This window comes from Tamandua tetradactyla, chromosome 5, assembly GCF_023851605.1.
Source record: "Tamandua tetradactyla isolate mTamTet1 chromosome 5, mTamTet1.pri, whole genome shotgun sequence".
NCBI lineage: Eukaryota > Metazoa > Chordata > Mammalia > Pilosa > Myrmecophagidae > Tamandua > Tamandua tetradactyla.
The window spans coordinates 81,356,148-81,374,949 of NC_135331.1; the positions used below are offsets into that span (position 1 = coordinate 81,356,148).

Genomic DNA, 18,802 nt, shown 5'->3' on the forward strand with positions numbered 1-18,802 from the left:
CCTTTATGTTTTCTTGAGTTAGTTTAGGTTGTTACTGTGTTTGTAGGAAGTTGTCCATTTCAGCTAAGTTCTCTAGCTTGTTGGCATATGGTTATTCATGATAACCACTTACAGTCTTTTTTATTTCTTTGGGGTCCGTGGTAATGCCCCCGACCTCTCATTTCTGGTTTTATTCATTTGTAGCTTATTTCTTTTTCTCTTTGTCACTTTAGCTAAGGGTTTGTCAATTTTGTTGATCTGTTCAAGAAGCAACTTGAGGTTTTATTGGTTTTCTGTTTTTTAATTCTCTATTTCATTAATTTCTACTCTAATCTTTGTTATTTCTTTTCTTCTGTTTGCTTTGGGATTAGTTTGCTGTTCCTTCTCCAGTTGTTCAGTTAGGTCACTGAGTTTAGTTTTTCCCTCCTTTTATTTTTTTTGGCATGGGCAGGCTCCGGTAATCGAACCCAGGCCTCTGGCATGGCAGGCGAGAATTCTGCCACTGAGCCACCCTTCCCTCCTTTTTTTTATTAACATTGTTTTGTTGTGAAATATAACCTCCTTTTTAATGTAGGCATTCAAGGCTATAAGCTTCCCTCTTAGCAGTACCTTGTTTGCATCCCATAAGTTTTGATACATTGTGTTGTTGTTTTCATTCATCTGGAGAAATTTTCTGATTTTCCTTGCAATTTCTTCTTTGCCCTGTGAATAAGAGCATGTTGTTCCCCTCCATATATTTGTGTATTTCCTGGTTCTCCGTTTGTTAATGATTTCCAGCTTTGTTCTATTATGATCAGAGAAAGAACTTTGTATAACTTCAGTATTCTTAAATTCATTAGGACCTGTTTTGTGCCCTACCATATGGTCTATCCTTAAGAATGTTCAATGGGCACTTGAGAAGAATGTGTGGCCTGCTGTTTTGGGATGCAGTGGATTCACTTTTATTCTTGCTGAAATTTATCTTTTAATTGTTCCTAAGCAAGAATTCAAGGGTGGTAAACTTTCTTAGTTTTTACATCTTAACATGTCTTTAGTTCATCATTACTAGTTGATGTTAATTTAGCTAGCTACCGAGTTCTAATTTAGTAGATACTTTCATTCAACATACTGAAAATTTTACTCATTACTTTCTGATGTTATTTATTAGTAGTATAAAATATGTTTTTAATCCTATAACTATTCTTTTGTTGGTCATCTCTTTTATTTCACATTGCTTTTAAGATTCTTTGTCCTTGATATATTGAAGTATCACTATGATGCATCCAGAATGACATTATCTTTGTTTTCCCTGCTCTTCATTTGTTTTGTGTATACTTTCAATCTGAAGATTGTTTCTCTACAGGTTAGAAAATATTTCAGCCACTTTTTTTCTTCAAATATTGTTTTTCTGCCTTTGTTCAGTTCAAATTCCTTAGTTCTAGCTTCCTGTTCACTAATTCTCTCACTTAGAGTTTATTCTTGCATCTGAATTTTGCTTTTAAATGACTAATTTTCATCTCCATGATTTATTATTGGACTTATTTCCATCCATTCTTGATGTATTTTGCCTGACTTGTTTCATAATTTTTAGTTTTTTTCAAAAAATAAATTGTTCCTTCCATTATCCTTTGAAGATTTGAGACTTTTGTCACCTCCTTTCAAGAGTGGGTAAACCTAGACCCAGCCCCAGTGTTACCCATTCACCTGACCTAGGACCTGGTACGCAGGGGGTGATGGTAATCATCAGCAGCCGCTGGAGTTGAACCTCAGACTGCCTATTTGTAGGCACAGAGTCCTAAAGACTCACTCTGGACTGTAGAAGTGTTTATCTCTTTTTAAACCTAGGTAAGATGTCTTAAAGGGGGAAAAAAAAGACTTTCTCCATCATCTTTACTTTTTTGACTAAAGAGAAGAGTTCAAAGTATGAATTTTCCAGTGGTCAGTAGATTATTAATGTCAGAGCTGGGGCTCAACCAGAGAGGTCGTCAGGCAGTTTAGCTATGTGGAAAAGAATTAGCAGTAGTGGAAGATGGGAATAGCGCTGGTTTTCCTTGTGATCTCATCTTTGCCAATCTGGCCATGGTGAGTCTGTCTAAGAGTAAGATGAGACTCTAGAGAATGTGGTAGGGGAAGGAATTTCTGGGTAGCAGTAGTACTGTGGAGATGGGGGTGACAGATTTGTGGAGAAAAAGAAGAAATTAAGAATTGCTGTAGTTAGTCATGGCCATTGTCAAGTTGATATTTTAGGTACAAGAAGTTAGGCCTTGCTTGTACCTTAATATATATCGCCTCTCACAAATGTTATATAATGTAAAATGCATTTAAATTGATTTTGAGTGTGATGACAAATTTTTAGAGAGTTTTTTTGTTCCTTTTTTCTTTTTGAAACTTAACTACCCGGAAGTTATTTTGAAGTTTGAAGTTTCTGATGCTGAAATAGAAATTAGGCATGACACAGATAGAGTTTGTTCATTTTTATTAATGATTTTTATTGCATCTATAATGAAAGTATGCCATACTTTAAACGCTTTGTTCAGGAGAATGTATTTAGTAGTATTATGTAGAAAAAAATAGCTCATCTAATGATTTACTATGATTTCAGTCAAAATTTTATCATTTTACTTGATATTTTATTTGTTTTACTTCTTGTTTTTTTAAAAGTCCTTATTTTTTTAAATGAAGTTTTATTCAAAGCAGGGGCCCTGATGTCTCATCTTGTTATTTCCATAGTACCAAGTACATTACCTTGTATATAGTATTTATTAAATTGATTTTTTTAGTAAATTATAAGATGTGTTACAGAAGACATGCTAGATGGCTTAATATTTCAGAATGATCAAATATTTCTACTTAAGTTTGGCACATTGCTTAGCATAATATCAAACAAATTTTTCTCAAATACTTGTATTACATGATGGTATTTATAAGATTTTGCTTCAAAGAATCTTTCATGATGACTGCAATTGGTAAATAAAGCTTGAATGTATACAGCCAGACAGTTTTAATCATGTTATCCAGGGAATTGTTTTGTTCACTCCTGGTTCTCCTGAACTACAAAAGGAGTATAGATGTTTGTTCTTCTCTTAATTCTCCACTATTCTCTAATGTGTAGTTAGGTAAAAAAAAAAAGATATGGGGGGGATCTGATTCTTTAATATTGAAACACAGGGCTTTGCTATCCTTGTGTTTTCAGAACTGTAAATGTTGTGAAGGAACTGGCCTCTAACTTAGCCTGAATTCCAAGATACGCAGAAGACACTCAGACTTTGTGGGTACAACTCTTTATGTAACATTAAAGGGAATTGATGCAGTGCTTACTGCCAAATTTGATTAAAACCAGTGTTGATTAAAGAAGTTGTCATTTTTACAGCATATATTTGCAGAATTTTTTTAAATGTGGGAAAAGCTGAAGCAATTAAGGGATTTGTTATGAGAAAGTAAAAGTCAAATTCTTAAATAATCATAGATCTTTTTAGCAATCTTTATAATTTACAGTGTCCTAAGGCACAGAATCCCAAATAATAATGGGTCAGTGGTAGGTTGAAATAAAATTTTCAGTGGTCTGTAGCAAAATGAGAAAAATTAAGTCAATGTAACATGTTTGTATAAAGTTATAGATGCCATCCCCCTTTTTATGAGGACTATGCATACATTTTTTTTAGAAGGACTATATTTTTTAATCAGAAAAAAACTTTTTATTTTGGAATAATAAATTTACAGAAGAATTGCAAACACAGTACAGAGTTCGTGTATAGCCCTCCACCCCACCCAGTTTCTCCTATTGTTCTATTCATTTATTTTAATAACTTAATGCTATTGCAGTTTTGACTCTGAAGCTTCCAGATTTGTTATTGTTCTTTGGGGTTTTCGTTTGTTTTGGACCATTTTCTTTCCATTGTAGACAAAATAAATCATCTATAAGAATGGTAAAAGTCACAAATTTACTTACATCACTGTGAACTGTAGACATGATGCTTTCATAATTATATTAAGGAACTATGAAAATATTTAGTTAACATTATTCGTGACTATAGTTTTTTCTCCTTAGCTCTTTGATTTGTAATACTTATATTTTTAATAAAATTTTTGGAGTTTTTAAGATAGTGCAGAGGCTGGTATATTTGGTAAAAATGTAAAATGCTGTCATTCATTTCAAAATATTGCTGTGTGCCAAAAACCAACTGCTAAAACTTATAAAGCTATTTTCTGGTTTCTCCAGATCATATCAGTTTATAGTTCCATATGGAGTCTCTTTCAGATTAATCCCATGGGGTATCTGTTCTTCCCCTATCTGCTACCATGAGTCTTTTTTCCCTCTTAAATACTTACCCACTTATTTTTTTAGAGTCTCTATGGCTTCAGATAGGCTCACAAATTAGAGAATGAGAGTTTTTAAATAGTTGAAATCTGTATGCCTCCAAAGCCTAGGCTATTTCCTCTGTACCAGGCATTAAAATAAAATCAGGTAGCTAGAAAATCAGTAATCTCTCAGTTCCTTTGCCCAGAACCAAATTAAAGGAGAAAGAGTCAGGGAAGCATCAAGGGTTGAGAAAATGAGTTGTCTGGGATGACAGCAGAAAATGTCATAGTGCCAAATGTGTCTGAACTGTGGTATGTAGCCTTGCCTAGGGATTAGGGAGTTAAGATTGCATTTTTTCCTCAGTGCCATAATAAAATTTGCTGATAATGCTTTCTAGAAATAGGGCAAACTGTGCTTGAACTTCAAAGTAACAATATAATTACACAATTAATTTCTGATAACAGATTTTGCTTTGACTCCCATTAAGGAAGGTAGAGGTGTGGCTGAAATACAAAGATTCTTGTGTCAGTTTTAAGTATGGATTGGGGATAGGGAGCTGATTCCAAAAAAAAGAATTCAGGTAAATGATTTTAAGTTTCTTTACATCATGAAAACATGATGAGACCTGTGTACATTCTTGTCAGAAACGTGCACATATAGGCGAATTTCAGGAATTCACAAACCTGGAACTTATAAACCCTGCTGAAAGGTTCATTTTGGGCAGTTTAATTCTTTTGTTTCTGTTTGGTTTTGGCTAGTTTATTTTGTTGCAGAGATAATGGTAATGAATTGAGGTTTAATTTCCATAAGGGACATTTAGCCATATTTATACTAGAGTTACAAATACTAAATTTAACTATTTTCTGTGTAAAAAAAATACACACCTGCGTATATGCATGCCTTTGTAACGTGATTGAGTGAGATTGTGTGAATTAATCACAACTGAAAAAACCCAAAATGCTTAAGTGGATGTTATGTCATCTTTAGGAATAAAATTTGTCATTTTTTACTTTTTTAAAATCATTCTCTTATTTTGAATTGTAATATCTTACAGACTGTATATAGACTTTTAAAAATTCAGTTTACTATTGATTTAATTTTGGAACATTTCTGTATAATCCCTTGAAATGATTGTAGAAATCATAGGTGTTCTAAAACTTTAGTATATGATCCCTAATCATCCAGAAGAGATGAACAGTGAGAATTTGCTTTCTGGAAATTACATGCAATTTTTTACCTATTTATTAATACATAAATATTCTATTCACAAGTGAAGTGTTGCTATGGTTCTATTTTGGCTGTTTGGAGTTTTTTGTTTTGTTTCTTGTTTCGCAACTTTAGAAGTACATAGTATTAAGTCCCAGTCTTGGTGGGAATTTAGCAAAAAAATAAAATTCTGTATCAGTGGTTCTCAATTTCAGTTGTCTTGATGTCTTTCAGACTCTTCAAATTCATTTTCTTTAATTTGTCCCCAAAGGTTAAGTGTATGGTGTGTTACTGTAATAACACATCAGTTATATGTTATAAATTTTAGATATGCTCAGACATGTTTCCATCTAAGTTTGATCTATTGAGTTGAACTAAAAAGGAGGGATGCTAAAGGGAAGGATGGCAGAAAGTATTTGAGGTGGGAACCAGAATATGGTAGATACATTAACATGATTACAGGATGGGATGCTGAATAAATATGCCTCACTCATTCTAAAGTTTCAATTCTCTGTGAATCTCTCTTACAATTTCTTGTGAACTTTATAGGTAAATTTCCTGTGAACCCCATTTGAGAAATGCAGCCATAGTTTAAAACAGTAACATTCACACTGTTTTTTTGCTTATTCATTGATTGATTGATTGGAATACACTATAATTTGCTTGAGTACATAACAAATGAAGCAATCCTTTGCAACCTAATAGTACTTGAGATCAATAAATGTTGAATGAATAAATGGCATAATCTTTAAGATGATTGCGACATTCTGGAAAAAGCAGTGTTTTCCAGCTCTGGTTTTGAAATCTGTATTCCCCCTCCCCCTACCCAGGAGTTATCGCAGGGATAATTGTAAAATATTTAAAAGAAAATTTATGAGGAAAGTAAATATGCATGCCACCATGTTTTTCCTTCAAGAGACTGACTTTGAAATCAGATCCATAATGATATATTCACATCCATGAAATGTGGTTATCACTATTCTTAAGTGCTGCAAAAGCAAGGTGGAAAATCATGGGACTTAAAATAGCATGAGAAAATAAAATTAATAAATGTGTTTTTTTTAATGGAGCATACAAATATATTTAACCTGTTCAGTCCTGCACTAGCTATTTCTAGGACCAGAAAATAAAAATTTAAAAATAAGTATAGCAGTTGAAAACCATACATAACTTAAGACAACACTGTAATATATTTTTCTGGGCATTTATGGAAAGTTCAACTATTTATATATGTCTGTGCTTAATGGAAATTTTACAGGGCTGCTAACCATTGAATGGCAGCTAGACTACTTGCTACATGGATTTCCAAATTAGAGTTCTTAGTAATATCTGAAAATGGACCATTGTAGTTTATGAATAACAAGTTTAATTAACCTTTTAATAACTCAGTTGTACTAGTAATTAGCACTTGGCCATCATAAAAGAAGAAAAGAAAATATGAAGAATTTTGAGTCATTTGCCTATCAGAACCAAAGAAGAGCCTTGCTTTTGGGATTTCTTTTTCAGCCTGTAAGGAGATTCCCAAGATCTACCATAATTCTTAAAGATTCACTTACCACCCTGGAAGAGAGTATAGTATTGTAGGAATCAAGTGCCATGTACTTGCCATCAGTGAAGAACACTGGTCGTTACTACATGTACCTTGAGGGAAGATCTTGTAAATGTGACCAGAATGGAATCTTCAAGGCCAGAAATTGTAGCCATTCATGTTGTATATTGGGGGTCAGGTGAGACAAATAAATGATTGTGTGGAATGAATCTAAGCAAGATCCTACCCAAGGCATTGTAAGTCCTCTGGGGACAAAGCTCTTTGAAACCAAGTTGATCTGAGAGTGGAAGAGCTATTGTCATCAGATAGGGTGGGAGCTGAACATGCCAATGCTACACAAAACCTCCACATCACTGAATAGAAATCCATCCTAAGAGAAGGGCAAGGAACTCACAGTCATGAAAAGGGAGGCAGTGGGGGGAAATGTCCTCAAACACATCTCTAGGTCTTCTTATGATTTTTATTTCAGAGTATGAACTGTTCATCGTCAGAGGTATTGTCTGGTTAGTTAATATCTGAAAGTAATTGTTCTAGTTTGCTAGCTGCCAAAATGCAATATACCAGAAATTGAATAGCTTTTAAAAAGGGAATTTAATAAGTTGCTAGTTTACAGTTCTAAGGCCAAGAAAATGTTCCAATTAAAGCAAGTCTATAAAAATATCCAAATTAAGGCATCCAGGGAAAGATACCTTGGTTCAAGAAGGCTGATGAAGTTCAGGCCTTCTCTCTTTGTTGGAAAGGCACATGGCAAACATGGTGACGTCAACTAGCTTCCTCTCCGGGCCTCTTGCTTCATGAAGCTCCCTGGAGGCATTCTCTTTCTTTATCTCCAGAAATTGCTGGCTGGTGGGCTCTGTCATTCTGTCATGTTTCTGTGGCTCTCTCATCATTCTCAAAACAGTACTCTCTCTAAATTGTCTCCTTTTTCGTAGGATTCCAGTAAATTTATCAAGATCCATGAAGAATGGGTGCAGACACATCTCCATCTAATCAAGTTTAATACCCACAATTGATTGAGTCATATCTCCATGGACATAGCTAATCAAGCTTCCAATCTATAGTGCTGAATAGGGATTAGAAGAAGCCTTTGCTCCCACAAGATTGATTAGGATTAAAACGTGGCTTTTCTAGGGTACATAAATCCTTTCAATCCAGCACAGTAATATGGCTGTACACCTATAAAGGAAAAAAATTTGGCTTTTAACTCTAATAATTTTAAATGGATTGAGTCTATCTACAGTGCAAAGCCAGTAATAACATGCAGTCTGACCAGTTAAAACCAACAGTAAATAATCATAACAACTAACTTCTTGGTCAGCATTTCTTTTTCATTTTTCATTCTTTTTTATTAGAGAAGTTGTTGGTGTACAGAATAATCATGCAGAAAATAGAAAATTCCCATATATTCCCTGAATTATTACTAACACCTTGCATTAGTGTGATTTTCATTTGTTGTAATTAATGAAAGTATTTCTTTTTCTTGTTCTTAGGGTTTTGACCCACCACATCAAAGTGACACAAGGACTATTTACATAGCCAACAGATTTCCTCTGAATGGGCTTTACACACCTCAGAAATTTATAGATAACCGAATCATTTCATCTAAGGTAAGGATTAACAGTTCTATTACTAAAACTGTAAATTTGTGCCATTAATTTGTAAGTATTAAGGACGTATATATATATATATATCGCTCCAAATCCTTCTTGACCTGCATCACAAAAGTTTTGAAAAGTAGTATTCTCATTATGATTTAAATTTATAACTATCATTGTGACTTCTTGCACCCATAGATGTAAATAATAGAAGTGTGTTTTTTAATATTTAGGCTCTCTACATATTTAGTTATCTTTTAATTATGGATTGTTAATTTAATTGCATTGTGAACACAATGTCTGGTCTTGTGTTCTACACAATATAGAGTCTACATGGTAGTGATTCAGACAGAAAATTGTTCAAGCCTTAATGTGTGGCCTAGTGTGGTAGACATAACTAGTTGCTGTCCTAATATCCGTTCCTCCTCTCTTTAAATTAACAAAGCCACGGTTTTGTTCAGTTGGCAGTGTGTGCAATTTTTAAAAGACCTGCATCTCTGCTTATCTTAACAACTGTGCGTGGGTGTGTATCACCGTCATAGACAGTAAGAGGGAGCCACTATGGCTTCTAAGGAAGGTGATGGAAATAAGAGCATCTCATCTGATATTTTCTCTTCACCATTTGGCCTCTATCTTATCCCTTCTTCTTTCTTAGAAAATAGACCAAAAGGATTCCAGTCACAGGCTAATGATGATAAAATAGAAAGACACAGGTATTATCTGGATACACTAGTTCTGGACTGCTTATTTTTGGATTTCATGTTATGCGGGAAAAATAAACTCCTAAGTGGTTTACCCCACTCTTGTGGGAATTTTCTTTTACAACTGATTTCAATCCCAATTGATATCTCTAAAATATAGTAAAGTTTAATGAAATCTTCAAGTATGGTTGAAAATAATGTGTACTCTCTAATTGTTGGGAATAAAAGGGTTCTCAGTTTATCCATTGGATAAATCTTCTATTTTTCAAATTTGTTTAATTACAAACTTTAATTTCCTGGTCTCTTGTTTATTGAGAAGTTATGTTACAATGTAATATTTTAACATGGCATGTTAAAAGATATGTTAAAAACCCACTAGTGACGTCTCTCATTATGGGCAATATTCTAAAGCAAAGGGCAGAAAGAGGAAATATCAGATTCTAGGATGATGGAGGAACCCTTGATTAGTAACTAAGTTCAAAATTTTCTGCTTGAAAAATTTTTTGTAACTTAGTGTATAATTTACATAAAATAAAGTGCACCAATTTTACATGTACAACTCAATGACTTTTGAAAAATGCATAGCATCATGTGACCATCACTGCACTCAAGATATAGAATATATCCATCTCCCCAGAATGTCTTCTCATACCCCTTTGCAGCCAGTTCCTCTCCTCCTCACTTCCAACACTAGCAACCTATGATCTGCTTTCTGTAACATAGCTCTGTCTTTTATAGGATTTCACATAAGATAGAATCATACAATACATGAGTCTCTTGTATCTGACTTGTTGTGCTTAACATAATGCTTTTTAGAGTAATCCTTGTAGTTGCAAGTATCAGTCTCAGTAATTCATTCATTTTTATTGCTAAGTAGTATATTATTTTACAGTTCTGCCACAGTTTTTTGTTTATTCCCTCACCAGTTGATGGGCATTAGTGTTGCTTGTGGGGTTTGACTTTTATGAGTAAAGTGGTTATAAACATTCACAGCTGTTTGTTTGAACACACTTTCTCCTTTCTGTTAGGTATGAGATTAAAACCAAGGTATGAGATTACTGGGTTATGTGTTAAGTGTTTTATTATTTTATAAGAAACAGCCAAACACTTTCCAAAGCACTTAACTCCCCTGCCTGAGTGTCCTGGAAAACTTTGGGGACTAAATATCTTTATATGATTATTTTAATGTGCAGCAGTATTAATGCCTTGTTTAATGTTTTTAACCACAGTTTCAAAAATATAGATGTTTATATAAACATTTCTATTTTCTTTTTGAGCATAAATGAGGTCTCTCTCTCTCATTACTCCCCTATTACTTCCTTATTATTCCATTATTGCTTTCTTAAATACCTTCCAAACCAGATTACCTGCTATTCCACAGATTCATGTTGAACTACAACTGTGCCTTTGCAGTGATTTCAGATTTTTAGCCATGTTTTTGTAGAAATGTAGAGTTCCTGTTTAAACCACAATTACAAGAAGGTAGATATTTATGTGGACATTGTCATTTACTCTAGCCCCTTATCACTTCCCTATTGTTCCCTTAGGTTCGTTTTAGAGTGGATTATCTTCTATCCCATAAAGTCATGAGAACTTTTTGCAAATTTTACTCATCCTGTTCTATCTGCAGGTAGTTTTCTTCCTCTATTTCTCCCAGTTTTCAGCCTGCCAAATGTTCCTTTTTCAAGGCCTTTGTCAAATAAGATCTCCTTCATTAAGTTTTTCTGAGTGATTTTATTTTCTTTGAATTATTTATATATTCATTTATTTTACCTTTGAATAAAATCAATGATATTTTATTCTTAAAATCCTCTATTTACTATTAAGCTTCTTTATCCTCTAGTGCAAGTGTCTTGTACATTGCAGATGCATGATATTTCTCTATTTAATTTACTTGACAACAGTAACTATCTTATCCTGTAACTTCCTTCGGACTGTTTAAATTTATAACTGTGTTTTGGTTTTCTTACTAATATCAGAACTAAGAAGGAAAGTTTTATTTCTCATTCATTTATCTTGACATTTATTTCATAATAATGAAAAGAATTTTAAAACATATTAAATTTTTATTTTTCTACAAGAATCCCTCTTCTCTGAGCATATGCAACAAGACAAGCACAAAATGTAGATTCATTCAGTTTGTTAAAATGTTTGTGTTTAAAAAACCCTGGAAACAACAATCCAGTTCTTTGGATCATCAAAAAATTCTTCTAGTTCTTTCTGTGACAGCGTGGTATGAAGTAATATACGGTGGTGAAAGATGTGACATTTGGCATGTTATTAAGCAACAAATTAAGAACAAACCTCTCACCTGGGCTAGCCAGAGGTCTGAGATGTTGCCAACAGCTCTGGAAGCCTTTAGGGCAACTGAGACCACTCGACAAACAACTATCAAAAGAAAAGCTGCCATATTTTCACATAGATTTAGTTTTGTTTTTGCGAAGTCCAAATAAATTATCCAAATGTCAGTTTAATGAATAATTTCATCTTCCTTCTCCAACTTCTAAAATATCAACACTTAAAAGAGAAAAATAGGTTTTAAAAATTATAACTATAATTGCAAATGAATGGTAAAATAAAATTAAAAGGAGGGTAAAATAAAAATCTTTTAACTTTAGAAACCAGATAGTTTCTGTAATATCAAGAGTTATGTGAAATTTGTCTAAGAGCTTAGAAAATCTGATTTTGCTTTTAGGTTGTTATATCTGTATATGTGTATTATTTTTAAATATTAATTTATAAATATCTCCTCTTCTTTTAGTATACTGTGTGGAATTTTGTTCCAAAAAATTTATTTGAACAATTCAGAAGAGTGGCAAACTTTTATTTTCTTATTATATTTTTGGTTCAGGTAAGCTTTATCACTAGATTGTTAATAATTTGTGAACATGGTTTCTAACATTGTCATGGAAAGAGGAAAATTATTTCTCCAATTGAATTAATATAAGAAGAGTGTTCGGTGATGGTCTGTGGAGATCTTAGAGCATTTACTATGCTTACGTGTGTTCTGATTCTCCTGGGAGGGGACTGTGGTATATATACTGTGCTCTAAACCACTTGATCATGGGCCTTTTTTCTTTGGTTCCTTTGGGATTAATGTTTCACAGAATACAATGATCTAAATCGCAGCTAGATTTCTAATGAAATAACCTATGAATTTTGAAGTTATATTTTGTTTCATTACAGTTGTTTTTGCTATAGCACTGGTAACCATAGTCTAAGCCGAGAACATGACCTATCATCTTTCACATGCTTTGCCTTTGAACATAAGTATTTTGGCTTTTAATGTATAGCACATGTGTTTTTGGCACATTTCTGCTTTTTGAACCATCTTTGTGCAAGTTAAATTTACTTTAGGCTTTTAATTACTTTAATCTTTAAGAATCTCCATGATTATAGATTGTTTATCCAAGAGACCATTTTTTAATTGCTTTAAATCTATGTCCATTATAAGCTGTTATGATAGTTTCTTAATTTGTGCATTATTCTGTGTGTGTGGCTGGTTGGAGCCAGGAATGTTTGTACCACTGATTACAGTGATTTTTGCATATAATATTTATGATTTGTCTGTAACTTTTATATTGAAATATCAAGAGCGTAGCCTGAAACTTGAATTTAAGTCAAAGACTGTTATTTTCTTTAAAAGATGTTATTTTTTTCTGATAATACCTTAACAAGTGTTGTACAGCCTCTTTCAGTATGGCATTAAATTGTATAAGTGCTTAACTTTCTCTCCATAGAACCAGGGATTTCAAAAGAAAAAGTTTTTCAAGTCATCATTTTAAAGCTTTATAAAACATTTATTGTCTTAAAAAATTGTTTTCCTTCACGAACAGAGAAGCCAGTTCAGATTTTCTATCAGTAGAACATTATCTTGGTTTTCTTGGGGAAGTGAGGAATTTATACTAACCTTTACCATAAAACAAGCATGCGTTTGTGAAATCACTGGGTAAAATTAGGAATGTAGCTTGTTTATGGAATAGAACAATTTTTATTGGCTTATATAGAGTAATGGAAATATGCTATAACTAACCGGACATAATTACTGCAAATACTTCTTACTTCTTCAGCACTTTGTTTAAACCTCAGTTGTATGATTAAGATTCTGATTCCAGCATCATTTTCTTACCTATATTTCTCTGGTTTTGCCAGGCATAACAAAATTAGGGAAAAAACCTTTTCCCTAATCCCATTCCTAAATATTGCTTACTAGTATGGAATCTAGTCTGTATTCCGAGGTAGATCACTGACAGACTTTTCTGAATTTATCTAGATGTGGGAAGAAATGTGAATCAAGGTCTGAACAACTATAGCTCTGCTCCTAGGGAAATATTGAAGAAAATATATATTTTTTAAAAAAAAAGCTTAAGTACCCTGTGTATTAAGAAAGCAGAGTGACTGAGTCTACTCTAGCAATACATGTAGGGTTGTAATAAATATTCTTTCAAACCATATAATAGCCAACAGGGTAAAGTTGTGTACTAAACTATGTCTGCTGCATAATAACTGTCTCCTATTATTTTTTGCTATGGACCAAGATAAGATATACATTTTGTATATGCTTGAAATTCCCAATAATTATAAGATTTTAGATGTTAATAGTGTAACATATACAATATAAAAATACAATATTCTGCGTTCTTTTTTTATGTAGCTTATGATTGACACACCTACCAGTCCAATTACGAGTGGACTTCCGTTATTCTTTGTGATAACAGTAACCGCCATAAAGCAGGTATGAAATGCTTTGTATTATTATTTTCACTCAAGCTATTCATAAGTTGTTAACTGTTTCCACTACAAAGTAACATTTATTGTTGTAAAAGTAATTTCCCTAAGAAATAAAAAATCTATTTGATATTGCACGTAGTAAAGTTAAACTAGGGTAGCCATTCTCTATTTTAGGAATCCAGTGACCTATGGAATGATTACTGTTGTTAATATATATTGTTACATTGACACACCTAGTGAACATCCAAACACAAGGATTGTACATGTACAAATTTAGATACAAAACAGATTATTTATTATGATCATCTTTGAAGAGTTTGGCAGTGTTTAAAGGAGGCACAGTTCTAAAGGGATATGTTTAGGGAATGGAGCATGTAAAAATAAAAATTTTCTGGCATGAACATTCGTAAGTCAAAATCTAACTTTTTGCAACTCCCTGTGATAAAAGTGATCTTTATTTAAAGTAGTACCCTAGAGGAAATAGCTTCAACCATATCTTAATAAATATTAAAAATCTAGATATAAACAGAATTATTAGGTAAGCACATCAAATAAGAAATAAGTACATTCATAGAAATGTCATATCTGGCTAGCTGCCATTTCTCAAAAGACCTTGGCAGGGTCTGAGTTACACAAAAATGATCTCTTCTGTCTGAGATAATTCATTGAATTTTCTTGTGTAAATATGATAAACTTCCATCTTATAAGATTTAAGGACAAGGTTTAAATTTAACATGGAAATAAAATTGACAAACATTTTACAATTCTGGAAGAAAGTGTATTCTTTGTTACTTACACAAGAAAGATAAGAGGAATTTGGAAGAGAGAGATGGGCAGGAGATCTAGGCTACAGAGTTACCAGCATATTTATGATATCTGAAGACACAGAAATAGAAGAAATGGTAAAGAGTGAGAAAAGGACCCATAAAGGTCACACTGAAGAGGAGTCCAATAAGGAAATTGAGAAGGAACAGCTAAAGGGATATAATGGAAACCAGGAACGTGTTTATCATAAAAACCTAGAGAATAGCATATTTCCAGGAGGAACCAGTTCCAACACCCTATGAGTATGTGCATCACAATAGACTAATATAGTTGTGGTAACGAAATGTTGTTGTGAAGTTCATGTTTTTTTCCTCACTTAATAAAAGTATCTTCAAGTTATACTTGAAAGTGTACTTTTTATTCTTTGGCTGTTTCCAGGGATATGAAGACTGGTTGCGACATAACTCAGATAATGAAGTAAATGGAGCTCCTGTTTACGTTGTTCGCAGTGGAGGCCTCGTAAAAACTAGATCAAAAAATATTCGGGTATGTGTCTGCTGAATAATAGAAATCACTTATACTAGACTATCGTAGTACGTATGTTTTTCTGAGGATATTTTTGTTAAAACGTCTTTTCCTATATTAAAATGTTGTGAAAAGTTACTTGTTTAGAACTGAGTTAAAATAAGTCCTTGCCTTTTAAAAATCTGTATATTCACTTTTTCCAAAATTCTTCATAGGTGGGTGATATTGTTCGAATAGCCAAAGATGAAATTTTCCCTGCAGATTTGGTGCTTCTCTCCTCAGATCGACTTGATGGTTCGTGTCACGTTACAACTGCTAGTTTGGATGGAGAAACTAATCTAAAGGTTTGTTCATGGACATGTTTGAGTGTTGTTCTCTGTGAACAAGACTTTGGAATATAATGATTTTCTTTCTTTTTTTGAAGTAGTGAAGTATGACCTGTTAAAGGAGAAATTTTTTAAATTACTAAAATTAAAAAAAAAATTAGGTGAAATTTTTAAAAAATAGCTAATGCTATAATATTTATTTTAGGAATATCCTCACATGGTTTAGTCAATTCAAGTTAAAGAAAATTGCAAAGTGTATTTTGGAAAAATATAGTCTTATAATATATATGGTGCTTGTTTGTATAAGGGACATATTTAAATTTTCTCAGTTATCACCATATAATCAAGGGTGAAAATTCATTTATTTTCCTTTTAAAATAATAAAATGCTTGTAATGAGCTTTTAGCAGTGCAACTGTACGTACAAACTTAAATATGTGCAACTGGCCTCTGTAGCCAGGTAATTACAGAAGCTCCCTCTGCTCCTTTATGTAATTTACATTTCTTCTTTTTCCTTTGCTCTGCTGTCTAATGAATGTTTTCAATTATAGTGTGCCATGATTTCATATGTAAAAGAGACTTAAAATGGTCCCATTTGGATCATGAAATTGTGTGATTCAGTTGTTTTTTTCCAGACACATGTGGCAGTTCCAGAAACAGCAGTATTACAAACAGTTGCCAATTTGGACACTCTTGTGGCTGTGATAGAATGTCAGCAACCAGAAGCAGACTTGTACAGGTATGATGTGATACTCAGCATACCCATTTCAGATTCTTTTTTTTTTTTAATTTTTATTAACAAAACCAATTAACATACAATTTTTTTCAGCACATAGTTGTATATTCATCATCATGATCATTTCTTAGAACATTTGTATCAATTCAGAAAAAGAAATGAAAAGAAAACAAAAAAATTCATATATACCATTCCCCTTACCCCTCCCTTTCATTGATCACTAACATTTCAATGTACTAAATTTATTTTAACATTTGCTTCCCATATTATTTATTTTTAATCCATATGTTTTACTCATCTGTCCATAAGGTAAATAAAAGAAGCACCAGACATAAGGTTTTCATAGTCACACAGGCACATTGCGAAAGCTATATCATTATATATCTTCAAGAAACATGGCTACTGGAATACAGCTCTACATTTTCAGGCAGTTCCCTCCAGCCTCTCCATCAAACCTTAACTAAAAAGGTGATATCTATTTAATGCTTCAGAATAACCTCTACGATAACCTCTTGACTCTGTTTGGAATTTCTCAGCCATTGACACTTTATTTTGTCTCATTTTGCTTTGTATTAGTTAGGGTTTTCTAGAGAAACAGAATCAACAGGGAACACTTGCAAATATAAAATTTATAAAAGTGTCTCACATGACCTCAGGAACGCAGAGTCCAAAATCCACAGGGCAAGCTGTGAAGCCGATGACTCCGATGGAGGGTCTGGATGAACTCTGCAGGAGAGGCTCACCAGCCGAAGCAGGAATGGGGCCTGTCTCCTCTGAGTCCTCCTTAAAAGGCTTCCCGTGATTAGATTTAGCATCGCTAATTGTAGAAGACACTTCCCTTTGGCTGATTACAGATGGAATGAGCTGTGGATGCAGCTGATGTGATCATGACCTAATCCTATGAAATGTCCTCATTGCAACAGACAGGCCAGTACTTGCCCAATCAGATAAACAGGTACCACAACTTGGCCAACTTGACACGTGTCCCTAACCATGACATGCTCTTTCCCCTTTCGGTCGAAGTTTTCTCAATCCCTTGCTGCTGAGTCCCAGCTCATTCTAGGATTTCTGTCCCACGTTGCCAGGAAGTTCCACACCCCTGAGAGTCATGTCCCATGTAGAGAGGGGCAGGACAGTGAGTTTGCTTGTCGTATTGGCTGAGGGAGAGGCCACATCTGAGCAACAAAAGAGGTTCCCTTGGAGGTGACTCTTAGGCCTAATTTTAAGTAGGCTTAGCCTATCCTTTGCGGGGTTAAGTTTCATATGAACAAACCCCAAAATTGGGGGCTCAGTCTATTGCTTTAGCTGTCCCCACTGCTTGTGAGAATATCAAGAATTCTCCACTTGGGGAAGTTGAATTTTCCACGTTTCTCACTGTGTTAATTAGATTCAGTTGTCAACTTGGCCAGGTGAGCATACCTAGTCTTGTTGCTGCGGACATAAGCCAACGGTATGTGAACCTCATCTGTTGCCAATTACATCTGCAGTCAGCTAGGAGGCGTGTCTGCTGCAATGAGTGATGTTTGACTTAATTGGCTGGTGCTTAAATGAGAGATTGCAACGTAGCACTGCTAAGCAGCTCAGCATTCCTCATCTCAACACTAGCAGCTCACCCCAGGCCCTTGGAGATGCAGAAAGAAGTCACCCCGGGGAAAGTTGTTGGAACCCAGGGGCCTGGAGAGAAGACCAGCAGAGACCATCCTGTGCCTTCCACGTAAGACAGAACCTCAGTGGAAAGTTAGCTACCTTTCCTCTGAAGAACCGACAAAATAAATCCCCTTTTATTAAAAGCCAATCCGTCTCTGGTGTGTTGCATTCCGGCAGCTAGCAAACCAGAACACTCACCATTCTCCCAAGGGGACTTTGCATATACTTTTTTATTCACTGTTCAAATCCTTCTGGGATTTATTAAGGCATCACTCTGGACAAACCTACAAACTCTCATGCCCTACTCAAGGTTCCATGTACTTATGGTGTTCAGTTAAGCTGTCCACATAAGTTATATTAGGAAATGCACTAGTCAAAATATAAATTTTGTACCAAATAAGTATTTTTTGCTTTAGTCTCACACATAAGTTAAAGTTTTAAAATACGAATTACCATCTATTGTCAACACCCTGCATTATTAACATTCCTTTGTTCTTCCTCATGCAAAACGTTTTTAAATTTGTACATTTAGTCACTATCCTTATACACTCTGAGCATTCCTAGATTATACCATCTCAGTCTTTATCATCTGTCTTTTCTTCTGATTTCATTTGTGCCCCCAGGCCTCCTCCCTCTATCATTCTCACATTCAGCTTCATTCAGTGTTCTAACATTATTGTATTACAGTTAGGTAGTATTGTGCTATCAGATTCATTTTTAAGTGCTGTTTACAGACCTCATTTTTAAAACTAAATCATATCATG

General features: G+C 33.9%; 1 protein-coding gene across 3 annotated transcripts in view; it reads left to right on the forward strand.

Moving 5' to 3' along the window:
• Window positions 1-18,802, forward strand: part of ATP11B (ATPase phospholipid transporting 11B (putative)) — a 144,261-nt gene that overhangs the window by 19,512 nt on the left and 105,947 nt on the right. For all 3 annotated transcript variants that reach the window (XM_077161150.1, XM_077161149.1, XM_077161151.1), the window contains exons 2-7: window positions 8,504-8,620; window positions 12,071-12,160; window positions 13,964-14,044; window positions 15,244-15,351; window positions 15,546-15,674; window positions 16,291-16,394. In XM_077161150.1, the coding sequence (XP_077017265.1) occupies window positions 8,504-8,620; window positions 12,071-12,160; window positions 13,964-14,044; window positions 15,244-15,351; window positions 15,546-15,674; window positions 16,291-16,394 (629 nt within the window). The remainder of the gene's footprint in view (window positions 1-8,503; window positions 8,621-12,070; window positions 12,161-13,963; window positions 14,045-15,243; window positions 15,352-15,545; window positions 15,675-16,290; window positions 16,395-18,802) is intronic.